The 11,951-nt window shown below is 58.3% G+C and overlaps 1 protein-coding gene, 3 non-coding genes and 2 pseudogenes across 6 annotated transcripts; 5 read left to right on the top strand and 1 right to left on the bottom strand.

Annotated features, from left to right (window-relative positions):
* Positions 1 to 36: 36 nt before the first annotated feature.
* On the bottom strand, positions 37 to 8,060 carry LOC101053490 (mediator of RNA polymerase II transcription subunit 22). 3 transcript variants are annotated; one of them, XM_039461336.2, is made up of 6 exons: positions 7,962 to 8,060; positions 7,231 to 7,370; positions 6,617 to 6,777; positions 5,180 to 5,260; positions 4,170 to 4,378; positions 37 to 1,782 (listed from the first exon to the last, which is right to left on the bottom strand). In XM_039461336.2, the coding sequence occupies exons 3-6, from the start codon at positions 6,737 to 6,739 to the stop codon at positions 1,593 to 1,595; spliced, it is 603 nt and encodes a 200-aa protein (XP_039317270.1). In that variant the 5' UTR covers positions 6,740 to 6,777; positions 7,231 to 7,370; positions 7,962 to 8,060; the 3' UTR covers positions 37 to 1,592. The 3 variants fall into 3 exon arrangements, with proteins under 3 accessions (XP_039317270.1, XP_039317269.1, XP_039317272.1); XM_039461335.2 differs by lacking the exon at positions 7,231 to 7,370; XM_039461338.2 differs by lacking the exons at positions 5,180 to 5,260; positions 7,231 to 7,370.
* A 152-nt stretch (positions 8,061 to 8,212) lies between these two features.
* LOC120360690 (large ribosomal subunit protein eL8-like) lies at positions 8,213 to 11,913 on the top strand (annotated as a pseudogene).
* Positions 9,444 to 9,517, top strand: LOC120360745 (small nucleolar RNA SNORD24). The gene has a single exon (XR_005577171.1). It is a non-coding gene; the product is annotated as a small nucleolar RNA SNORD24 (small nucleolar RNA).
* Positions 10,230 to 10,301, top strand: LOC120360736 (small nucleolar RNA SNORD36). The gene has a single exon (XR_005577164.1). It is a non-coding gene; the product is annotated as a small nucleolar RNA SNORD36 (small nucleolar RNA).
* LOC120360738 (small nucleolar RNA SNORD36) lies at positions 10,591 to 10,663 on the top strand. Its single transcript, XR_005577166.1, has one exon. It is a non-coding gene; the product is annotated as a small nucleolar RNA SNORD36 (small nucleolar RNA).
* Positions 10,976 to 11,042, top strand: LOC120360740 (small nucleolar RNA SNORD36; annotated as a pseudogene).
* Positions 11,914 to 11,951: the final 38 nt, after the last annotated feature.

Below are 11,951 nucleotides of genomic sequence, written 5' to 3' on the forward strand. Positions count from 1 at the left end.
CCACGAGCTGGAGAGGAAAAGGGTCAGGAGAGCGGCTTGGCTTTAAGAAGGGAGAAAAACAACTTTATTTTCACATGGGAATGACGGTACTGGCCAAGCAGAAAAAGCTCATGGCAGAAGGTCTTATCGCTCAGGTTTTCAGAAACAGGACAAGTGGGATCCCACCAAAGTCTGGCCTGCTCCTTCCGGGCCTTCCCTTCGTATATGCTTCCATCTGGTTGTAATCTTTTTGCTCCTTAGTGTTTAAGTACAAGGCATTTCCACAACTAAAACAGTGCAGGAAGAGATCACCAGACTTCTCAATGGGGAAATTCTCCCTCAGAGGGGGAGCAACTTCCCTAGGACACCCCAGAAGCCAGGCCCAGAGTTGGGGCTGGGCCTCAGGCTCCTGTCCGTCTGGTGCCTTCTGCTTGGCTGCGGGGTCCTCTGGTCCAGGTGGTGACGGGTCAGCTGTGTCCTTGCCTGTCCACAAGGACATCCCTGGGCTGTCACCTCATCCATACATCGGGGAAGATGATGGTCTCCCCCGTGAGAAGATGAAGCACAGGGATGGTAGTGGAGGAACTGGGGGGTGCAGGAGTTAGGGGCAGGTGTGCCCCCCCACACTTCCTGCCCAGTGCTGTGATTTCTGCATTTCTAAGGTGAGCCTGGCACCAAGAGACACCGGATCTAGAGTTCCATGAGGGTTCTGCCACTTCACTTCCTATCTCTGTGGCCACAGGTACACCTCATCCCTTCTAAGTCCATATTCTCTCCTCTCTGAAATGCTGGCACCAGGAGCACCGGCTCGGGTTGCAGTGAGGATGAGATGCCATCACAGGCACTGGTGCCTGGATGTGGCATGATGCGGCAGGTCCATTCACTGAATACTGGGGACCTACTAGGTGCCGGTGGGGAGAGGGTGACCTCGGGCCAGGCTGTCCTGGCAGAGCTGAGGAGCTGCTGCTCGGACAGCTGCTGGGAGACTGAGCGTGGTTCTGGACTCACGAGGAAGGAGGAAGAAAGAGGAGCAATGCAAAAGGGTGGCGGTGTTTTAATCAAGTCTCATTACAGAGGCAGAGTTAGGAATGAGTCGCACGTAGCTTCCATATGTCGGGGCAACCCCTCTCATACGGCCCTGCCGTAACACTCAGCCAGGGCGCGAACATGTGCAGCTCAGGGCAAGCAGCAGCAGGTGGGGCTCCGCACAGGAAACCCGGCCTGCCCAACACCGTCTGCTCGGAGCCCCTCCCAACTCTAACAGGCTCGAGTTGGGGCTCCCCCATATCAGGCACCCTCCTGCCCCACTGCTGAGGTCCCCAGCAGGACAGACCTATGTTGAAAACCTTCTTCTACCTGGCCGGCCAGAAAGACAGCAAAAAGAGATGATGACTCAGGGAATGATGGGCTGTTCAGAAATGGCTAGGAAACCACTTTCCCAACCGTCCTGGCTGGACCGGCCCTGGGCTACCGAGCTTCGCAAGGAAGTCCCAGAGGCTCTGGTGTCCTGAAGTCCCCAAATGGGAACCTAGGCTGAAAGAAGCGAGGCTGTGGCAGCATCCAGAGGGCGACCTCTGGTTCTGTTCCTAACAATGAGGGGTGGCCCCAGAGGCTCAGGCATGCTCAGTGGGGCCCGGGCCGCCGGCATGGGAATGGGCAGGGGCTGCCGCCTGCAGGGGGCCAGCACTGGGCTCCGGGGACGCCAGCAGAGGGGCCGAGAGGCCATCAGCAGAGTCTGTGTCGAGGTCCAGCCTCCCGTAAGCTTCGCACAGAGGCAGGTCATTAGCTTCGCAAAGGCTTGAGCTTTTCCACCACCAGAAACCCCAGGGAGACAGGAGCAGGCAGAGAGGAAAGCCAGGGGAGGGGAAAGCAAGACAGAAGCAGAGTTAAGAAAACGCGACCACACCCAGCCCTGCCTTTCCCTTTTTCTACTCCTGCTCCAGCTGGCCCGAGTCGGCAGGCCTGGCAGAGAGAGGGGCCGGTGGTGAGAGCCACCCTAGCATCCTTAAAGGAAGAAGCCACCCTGGCCCAGCCACCAACAGCTGTGTGACCTCAGCAGGCTCTTCCTGTCCAGCCTCCACATGGGCCTGTCCTAACCCCTGCCTCCCAGCTGGTGCTGGGCCCCTCCTCTTGCAAGAAGCTGTCAGCCTGGCGGCCCTCCCTCCTCCCTGACTGCAGAAACCAGGCTCACTACACTGCAGAGAGCTCTGAGGGTGAACTCTGTCTTCTTTCTGAGTCTGTCCCTGTCTGACACAGCCTGAAGGGGGCGAAGTTGAGAACACAGGCCCTGGCACTTCCCTGTAGCTCTGTCAGCCAGGTTGCGTCCCTCAGACGTCCCCACCTCTAACATGGGGAATCCTCAGGGCGGCCAGGATGCAGGTGAAGGGCACAGCTAGCCCTTCCCGTGCCCGCAGCTGTGATGGTCCACGCCCCCCTCCTTCTAACCTGCAGGCAGGGGCCCTGGCTTTCCCACGTCCTGCCTCCCTTGCTCCTGCCCTTGTTCAGTCTCAGAACCGTCCTGGGCACAGAGCAGCATCCGGAGGAGAGCGGAGGAGGAGAGGCAGAGCCAGAAAGAGAAATAACCAGCGGAGAGTGGGCAGGCGGGTGCGGAGGGGGGGCACATGCGGGGCGGGGCGGGGGCGCAGCGCCCTTTGGGGCACCAGCAGGCAGGGACCGAGGAAACTCTTCCCAGCCCTGGCTGCTTAAAGGCGATTTACAGAGGAGGGGCAGCTGCCTCTGCCACAGGAGCTGCGTGAGGCACCGGGGGCGCTGGTGTGGACAGGATGCCTGCGGGAGGGGACACAGGCCGGCCTGGAAGCCCCTCTGGATGAAGCCGAGGGACTGTTGGGGAGGGCGTGGGAAGCCTGGCACATCTGTCCTGGGTGTGCACCCTACTCTGCTGCAGGGCTGTGGGCAGGTCCCCTCCCTCCCCACCCCAGGGCAAGGCAGGCTGTATTTCGGCCTGACAGCTGCTCTGTCCAGGGGCCCTCGGGATAGTGGCTGCCCCAAGAGACAAAGCAAACAGTTGTGGAAGGAGACACCGGAAGGGTCTGACACACCCCAGGACCCCTCTCGGCCACCCTGCTGTGTAGGAACTGCTGTCTCCGGTCTGCTGAGTTAACAGTACTGGGGACCAAAGATTCTCCCCCCGGCGCCCTGGAAAACTCTAGAACTGCTGCAGCGGGGCAGCGCCACCGAGCGCAGGGCAGGGAAACCAAGCCCCAGCCACGCTGGCTCTAGACGTCTGTGGCTCCCAGCGTGGCCACTGGGCAGAAAGGGGCATTTTCAGTCCCCCACCAGGAAGGAAAGTTTTGTCCAGCGGCGGGCACAAGACGGACACGGACTCTGCGTCTGCTGGACTGAATCTCGAGTTTCTGAGCTAATGGGGGCAGAGAGGACGGCCTCCCTGTCTCAGCCTAAGATTCCCCCTAGGTAAAAACCTGTGGACTCTGATTTCTCAGACCCTGCCAGCTCAAAAGGTTTCAGGTTTCCGGCTTCTTAACGCGGCCCCAAGAGGGTCCAGATGATGGCTTTTGACCCTTTTGCATCCCTGGGGCCCGGCATGGGCCTGGCACGTAGGCTGGCTCCAGCTCTGTGGATAAGGCTGAGTGTGTCAGAAATTGGAACTCCAACAGCTTTCAAGGCCATTCCCTGCCTGGGCTTCGTCCCCCCCAGTCCCATGACTGTCCCTGCCTCCACACTGGGGTTTGGTGACATCCCCATGGAATTGCATCCCTGAAGCCCTGGACATAGGCGTGGACTCCAGTGCCCAGGAGGGGCTGGCCCAGCCTTGGCCAAAATCTCTGAATATGGATTCAGACGCTAACAGGCGCAGCGCTGGCCCAGAGGCACTGCCCGAGGAGGGAGGCTCTCAGGAAGACCCTGCAGGGGATGCCGGCCAGGCCCTCCCTTCTCCAGACTCGGCCTGTCCCACTGGCGTGAGTCCTGCGGCTTTCATCACACTGCACTGTGGGAAAGGCCCAGGGCCCCGGCAGATGCTGGTGAACCGTCTGTCGATGAAACGCTCTGGCCAGGAGCTCTGCTCTGAAACCCAGGCACGGCTCCACTGCCAAGAGCAGCAAGGATTTGAAAAAGCAGAAGGCCCTTGAGAGTCAGGCCGGCCTTGCCTGCGGGCCAGGCCCAGGTAGGCAGGCTCCCACTCTGCACGGGGTGTCCAGCACTATTTGTACCTGGACGAGTAATACTCCTCCTCCAGCTCGTAGAGGTCAATGGAGATCTCGTCCCGCAGCGTGATGAGCTTCCGGTCGCACTCCTCCTGCAGCGCGCGCAGCTGCTGGTTGCGCTGGTCGATGGCCTCGTTCACGGAGGGGAAGTCGTTGAGGATCAGGAACTGCTTGAGGTCGGACACCAGCTTCATCAGGGACTCACCGGCTCGGACCTGTGGCCATCAGAACCAGGGCGGGCACAGGGTGAGGGGGGACGGCGGCCCTGCCGCAGGTGGCTGATGCTGGGCAAGTGATGGCCTCTCTGGGAGCCTCTGCTTCACTGCAAAGTGGGACTCTATCCCTGACCTCCACAGGTTCACTTGTGAGAAGTGAGAAAACTGGGATGGCAGTTCCGGAGGCAGGCCCTCCCCTCCCATCAGCCTCTGGCTTCCACTCTCGCAGGACCGGCCTCCAGCCCAATGACGCAGGTGCACACTCCGCTCAGCAAGAACGCAAACCCCACAGATAAAACTGCAGTCCCTCTTGCCTCCTGCCCCGGGTAGGGGTATCACAGCCGCCAGCAGGGCAGGGCTCCTGGGGAACCTTTTCCCACGCATTTGCTGCCTCGGACGTGAGGCTGCAGGAGTATCTGCTGGCTGTGTTTCTCCTGCGGTCCGAGGGAATCCACTGGTGCCTACGGTTCCGTCTGGCTGTCTGCCTTTTCACTCCCAGCTCACCTTAGGAGCTCGTGAGTTAGCAGGCAGGGCTGCCCTCTTCCTGGCACCTGCACAGCCACAGGACGGCATGGCTGGCTCTCTGCCAACCTTCCTCCAGGTGCCCCACGTGCGGACCGTCTCCTGGGAAATGATTTGCCCCCACCTCATTCTTTAAAGCATCTCTACATTCGCCTCCTTCTGCTCCTTCTCGGGGGAAGAGCAGACCGGCCCCAGAGCCCCCGACCCTCCACCAGGAAACCCCAGCAGGGACTGATGCTCCTGGAGCCTGGGCGGTGCCCTCCCACCCTGGCCACTCACGATGTTGGCGGCGCGCACGTGCATCTCGTAATTGTCCTGTTCACCTTGAGTGGCCCGTGACACCTGCGTCTCGTCCTCAATCTGGGGGCAAACGAGAAAACCTAGAATCCACCCAGCCACGGTGTCCCAGCCCTGGCTCGGCCCGGCCCAGCTGATGGTAACTGTCATCTCTGCCCTGGATGCCCACACTGGCCACGACCTGTCTGTGGTGCCTTCTACAGACCTGAGCGCTGGCCGCCAAACCCCTGGATAGTTCAATTCCACCCTCTCTTGTTCTGGCCGTGGGAGACAACAGGCGCCCTGCTCATGACAGACGGAGGCCGACCCTCGCCGCTTGCCATGCTCGGTGCAGGGTGGGGGTCTTAGCTGGGTCGGGTCTTTCTGGGCCGTGGGAGCTCTGTTTGGTAGGAACTGTCCTCACTTGCTTGGTATTTGGTAAACCGTTAGATGGATGAGTGAAGGGACGATGTATTCTTTCTTTCAGCGACCATTTCCTGATCACTTCCCAAGTGCCAGCACTGTGTCACACATTTGACCACCATTAGCCCACGACATTCTCACAGAAGCCTGGCCTGCCACCCCTGGTTAATAGGTGGGCAGGCGAGGCTGGGACACCCGGTGCAGTCAAGGAGTCTCCGACAGTGAACAGAGGGACCAGGAGCCCAGCCAGTGCATTCGGCTAACCTGAACGGGGATTTCCAGTGGGCCTTTCGAGGGCTCAGCTCAGGGTGGGTGTCAGGTACCCTCAGTAGTTAAGAGCCACACTTCGTGGGTTCAAATCTGGCTCAGCCAGCTATTAGCCGAGTGAGCTTGGGCAAGTCACTAAGTCTCTGAGGCCTGGGTTTCCTCCTAAAATGGAGAGGACAATGGTGGCCACCTCTGAGTCCCCATGAAGATTCAGTGGAACGGGCACTGACAGCCGCACAACGTGGCTTGACACATGACGAGCACAAAGTACATGCTGGCTTCCAGGCTGACATCACTGCTTACTGAGCCTGCCAGGCCTGCACAGCCAGAAGGGATACAGCCCAATCTGGTGCAGCTGCAGCCATCAGCAGGCTTGCAGGCCCAGTGCTGCCCCAGGGGCCTGCCTGTCTCCTGTTCACTGGCTCTGTGCCAAGCCCCGAGGTAATTGTTTAACACAGGTAAACGCAACAATGCAGGACCCCACCATGCAGGAGAAACTGAGGCACTAAAAAGTGAAATGTCCAAACCCACATGGACGCGGGGCCCCGGCAGTCCAGCAAGAGTCCCCCGCACTGCTTCGCAGGATGTGCTGTTACTTGGTTGACTTATCTGCTGCTGGCCCGCGCCCTGTGCGCTCGGTGTTTCCTGCCTGGAACACCATTCACTCACACTGCTCAGTCCCTGGCCTCTCCTGTCTGCACCCCTCCCCAGACCCTGCTTCCCTTTGTGACCCCCATTCCCCCGGCCCACCTTGGCGGTCTTGATGATCTCGGTGAAGTTGTCCATGACGGACTTGATGTCATCCTTCAGCCGCTTGTTGTAAGACTGCAGCAGTGTCTCCTTGCTCTGGGGCAGGGCTCTCTGCTGGGCCATGGCAGAGCCTCAGGCGGCGCAGGGGCGGTGACCTGGACCTAGAGTGCAGGACAGACCCCTGAGTGCAGGCAGAGCCCTCGGCCACCCACTATGCCCCCAGCTTAGCAGAACACCCAGATTTCCGGGGATCCCCTTTCTGCCAAATAAAGTCAATCACTGAAACACAGATGAACTCATTCCATCAGCAGGCACTGCAGTGGGTGCCAGGACTCTCCTCGGCCCCGCCTCTGCCAGAGCAAGCAAGCTCATCCTAGAACTCCTGGCCAGCCCTCCAAGCCCTGTCTAGGGCTCCAGTCCATCCTTCACGTCCAGGCCCACAGCGTGCCCCATGAAGGCCTGCAAGCCCACCTCCAGCTCCCTGGCACTGGCCCTGGCCGAACTTCTTAGCCCGCTGCCGCCCTCGCCGCGCCCTCCCATCTGAGGAGTCCTTCCAGTCCCACCCCTCTGCACCGCCTGCGTCCACTCATTCCACTCCCACTCCGGCTCCTGACCTCATCTCTGCACTGCGCCCAGCTCCCTCCGGTTTCCGCGCGGCAGGGAAGAGTTCCTAAAAAGTGGTCATTCTGGCCGGGCCCGCGGTGGCTCACGCCTGTAATCCTAGCACTTTGGGAGGTCGAGGCGGGCCGATCACCTGAGAGGTCAGAAGTTCGAGACCAGCCTGACCGACATGGTGAAACCCCGTCTGTACCAAAAATACGAAAAGTAGCTGGGCGTAGTGGCGCGCGTATGGAATCCCAGCTACTCGGGAGACTGAGACAAGAGAGTCGCTTGAACCCGGGAGGCGGAGGCTGCAGAGACGAGGTCGCGCCGCTGCACTCCAGCCTGGGTGACAGGGCGAGACTCTTGCCTCTAAAAGAAAAAGTGGTCATTCCACTCCTTCGCTTAACAGCCCTCACGGCTCCTCTGGACGCCGGGACGCGTGCCTCTCGGCCTCTGCCCTGCAGCCGCACTGGGCGGCCTCGGCGCTGGCCCTGCTGGCCCTGGGGCCGGGTCTTTGCGCACGGTGCTCGGGGAGGGCCTGGGGCACCCTGGGTTCGGGGCCTGGCGCGAGGCCCAGCGGACTCCTGGGCGCACTCCCGTTCTTCGAGCCCATATTTGGGGGGATGGGGGAAATAAGTCACGCGTAGTAAAGTAGATCCTGACCCCAGCCCCCACGGCCCACCCACCCACCTCCGTCCCCAGCCGCCACCACACCCTCACCCCCAACCCAGCGCCCACGCACCAGACGCCGCGTCCGCGGGGTCGGCCCGGGGCGGGGTGGACACGTGCCTCCGGAACCCGCACTTTCCCGTGCCTCTCCCCAGGCCGGGCCCGCCCGCCGCAGTCTCTCGGCCGAGATGGAGTCTTCCCGGTCGCTCCGCAGTCCGAAAACCGAGTCCGCCGCCGTAGCTTCGCCGCCGCGCGTGGCTTTTTAGGTTTATAGGTGTCCTGTTGCTTTAAATCTGAAATCCCGCGCCGGCATCAACTCTCGCGATCCTCCCCGCGGCATACGTATTCCCCAGAATTCCCTTTCCTTTCTCTGTCTTCCCGCCGACCAAGATGGTGAGTGAGGTCTCCTTCTGCGACACGGTAGCCGGGTTCCGACTTTATCCGCTGCCATCCTCCTCTAGGCGCGGCCTCACAGGGCCTCCTGCTCCGCCTAGCTCTAGGAGAGCCGTACCGGTGTGGCACGGAGACATTGAGACGGACTAAAGCCCCGGGCAGCCGGAAGCGGGATGCGTGGGTCCCGATGCCGCTGGGCTGGAGGAGGAGGGCCGGGAGCGCCCGGGTGCGGGGCTCGGACGGGGCGGAGGCGCTCGGAAAACTACGGAGCGGCGTCTGGTTTTTCTGAGGGCCGCCGCAGAGGCTTTGACCAACGAGTTCCGAGCCGCACCTGCTGCTCCTGGAGCTGGCGGGGCCGCGGCTCAGGCGCCCCGAGTCCCGTCCGGGACGTCTCCTGGGTGGGCGACGCGAAGAGCGTGGCGTCGGCCTTAGCCGGGCTCCGGCCACTCGGGGTTCCGTGGGCTGCGTGCTGGTGCGGCTGTTGGGAGACGCTCCTGCCGCGGCATGGCGAGGACGTTCCCGGCAGCCAAGGCCGCAGCTGCACAGGCTGGGGTGGCCCTGGGGGGCTTCGGGACGCAGCTCGCCGGCTGGTTGGGACAGGGGCCGTCGGCGCCCCTTGTTTTGAAGGAGCCAACCTGAGACCTCCCGGCGAAGGAGGCGGCGGTTTCACCGGGATTTTCTTTCTGTCCAGCCAAAAGGAGAGAAGGCCAAGAGGAAGAAGATGGCTCCGGGCCCTGCTGTTGTGAAGAAGCAGGAGGCCGAGAAAGTGGCGAATCCCCTGTTTGAGCCCAGGCCGAAGAATTTCGGCATTGGTGAGTAACAAACGGCAGGATGAAAACGGTCTTTTTCCCAAGGAAAAGTGGTAATGGGGTTGAGTCGGATCTTGCAGGTTTTAGGGGGTGTGAAGTGGTGTCAGTCCTCAACTTGTGTCCCTTAGAGACGGGCAGTGATGGTGCCTATCTCTTGCTTTCGTTGGGAGTTTCTGAGTGAGCGTTCGGCTGAATAGGGTAGGGGCCTTGGATTCAGCTTGGCCATCCGAAAACAAGTTGAATAGTGTTGTCCCAGCGAGGCCCTCGGACTGCAATTCTACTGTAGTTGGTGGCACCTTGGCTTCTTGTTAGGAAGGGCATCGTGCTCTCGCTGGCGTTCTCAAGTGTTTGTGTGCAGATGATGTAAAAGAATATTTGCTATCTGAAGATGGTGATGACATTTTAAACCACCAAGATCTCTGATGCACCAACACCCTTCTGAGTGGCCCCAGACATGAACTTGACACGGAATTTGAGCCTCACTCAGTCGATGTCGCCCTTTATTTCTCAGGAGGGGACATGCAACCGAAAAGAGACCTCACCCGCTTTGTTAAATGGCCCCGCTGTCAGGTTGCAGCGGCAGAGAGGCACCCTGTACAAGCGGCTGAAAGTGCCTCCTGCCATCAACCAGTTCACCCAGGCCCTGGACCGCCAAACAGGTGAGGTTGTGTGGCCTGGAAAGGAGTTTCTCAGGCAAAGACGAGACTCTTGACAGTTTTATATCTCAGGCTTCTGGGGGTGGGGGGTGGGGGGTGGGGTGGGCTTTTGAGGTTGATGAGTTTGTTAAAATCAATGATTACTTACTTCATCCAGAACAGGAGGGTGAGTGGCCTTCAGTCTCTTGAACTGCAGTTGTCATTAGAGTCCTTATATACCGGGACAGCAATCTAGCATTTATATAAGTGATACGGAGTAGAACCTTGACTACAAGCCTAAACTGAAGAGTGTTTTCCCAGCTATTGAGCTGTTAAAGCTGGCCCAGAAGTATAGGCCCGAGAGACGGCAAGAAAAGCAGCAGAGGCTGTTGGCCCGTGCCGAGAAGAAAGCTGCTGGCAAAGGGGACGTCCCCACCAAGAGACCACCTGTACTTCGATCGGGTGAGTGGGCCCCACCTTAGGGTGAACACTGGGGGCCAGCTGTTGCAGTGATGTAGAATTTCTTCACCTGAAATGACTGAAGAGTAAAAGCGAGCTTTTTAACACTGAGTCAGCAGCTGGGCCCAGCAGCTTCTTGTGACCAGAGCAGGCCCCGTGAATGCTCACAGTGATTGTGTGTTCTAGGAATCAACACAGTCACTGCGTTGGTTGAACAGAAGAAAGCCCAGCTGGTGGTGATTGCACACGACACGGATCCCATCGAGGTGTGTTTGCCTGTTGACTGCTAATCCAAGGGCTTCTGTCAGTACCGGGAAGAGAGTAGGCCTAATGACGAGTCAGTGATGAGACCAAAGTGGGTGGGTGAGGACAGTACTGCCAAGGGATCCAGCTCAATGCGTCGCTCTTGCGGTGATGCGAATCTCTCACTGAATTTAACCTTGAAGTGGAAATCCATGAGCTTTTTCACCCTGAGCAGTTGCTGCCGAGCTAGCTTTGAGATGCACTGCTTTTGGTCCAAATACACGCTTCAGCTAATGCTTTCTTCCAGCTGGTGGTCTTCTTGCCTGCCCTGTGTCAGAAAATGGGAGTCCCTTATTGCGTCATCAGGGGGAAGGCAAGACTGGGACGTCTAGTCCACAGGAAGACGTGCACCACTGTTGCATTCACGCAAGTTAATGAGTGAGTACACAGCCTGGCCGCAGACTTCCCCAGTGCATTTAATGCATGCGTCCCAGTTGTTTTCCTTAAAGGCCAATCTTTTCATTTAAGAAATAGATCTATCTGAACTTTTGCCAATGATGGGTAAGAATTTCTTCACCTGAATAAACCATGTGGTCACATTGCATCTGAAGTAAAAGACTGTCTTGAGCTAAAGATGAAGACATGCATTCTAAAAGGGAAACTGAGAGGCCAAAAACCCACTTTTGTTTTCCCTCCTGCCGTGTTAGGGAAGACAGAGGTGCCTTGGCCAAGGTGGTGGAAGCTGTCAGGACAAACAGTGACAGATATGAGGAGGTAAGAGCAGCTTCACACACAGTACTGTCACGTGCTAATCGTTTCCGAAACAAGTGGCTGGCTTAACGTATGAGCAGTTGTTTGTGGCGATCAGCTTGGAACAGCCCCACAGAACGACGCAATAACCTTGAAAAACTCAGAAAACAAGAGGCTAAACTGACTCCCTCTTTTTGTCTTTTCAGATACGCCGACACTGGGGAGACAAAGTCCTGGGTCCCAAGTCTGTGGCTTACATGGCCAGGCCTGGAAAAAGCAAAGGCCAAAGAACTTGAAAGTGATTCGGGGTGAAATGTACAGTTTGCTGTAAATAAAAATAATTTAAACGATACAAATGTTTCCTTCAGCCAGTGTCTATTGGTATCTTGGGTTGAATCATACTTGGGGTTAGCAACTATCTTTTTTTTTTTTTTTTTTTGAAACGTAGGACCCTCACTGTCTTCCAGGCTGGAGTGCAGAGGTGTGATGTCAGCAACCTTTGCCTCCCAGGTTCAAGATACTCCCTGAGTGGCTGGAATTGCAGGCCCACACCTGGCTGAGTTTTGTGTTTTGGGTAGAGGCGGGGTTTTGTAATGTTAGGCTGGTCTCGGCTCTTGACCTCAAGTGAGCTGCTGCACCCAGCCCTTCTTTCTCACCCTTATACATTCTTAAATGAGGCATTTTGTTCCTTAGACACGTAGTTTTCATGTTAAGTTTTGGGAAAGTTCTTTGAACTGAATGAAACAAAGTCAGGATTTTATGATCAACCAGTCA

Source organism: Saimiri boliviensis, chromosome 2, assembly GCF_048565385.1.
Source record: "Saimiri boliviensis isolate mSaiBol1 chromosome 2, mSaiBol1.pri, whole genome shotgun sequence".
In the NCBI taxonomy this organism is placed as follows: Eukaryota; Metazoa; Chordata; class Mammalia; order Primates; family Cebidae; genus Saimiri; species Saimiri boliviensis.

Coding starts and splice junctions, on each gene's coding strand:
- LOC101053490 (XM_039461335.2), bottom strand. CDS start 6,739: ATGGCCCAGCAGAGAGCCCTGCCCCAGAGCAAGGAGACACTGCTGCAG. Junction 5,261..6,616: donor AGATCATCAAGACCGCCAAG/GTGGGCCGGGGG, acceptor GTTTGCCCCCAG/ATTGAGGACGAGACGCAGGT. Junction 4,379..5,179: donor ACGTGCGCGCCGCCAACATC/GTGAGTGGCCAG, acceptor TGATGGCCACAG/GTCCGAGCCGGTGAGTCCCT.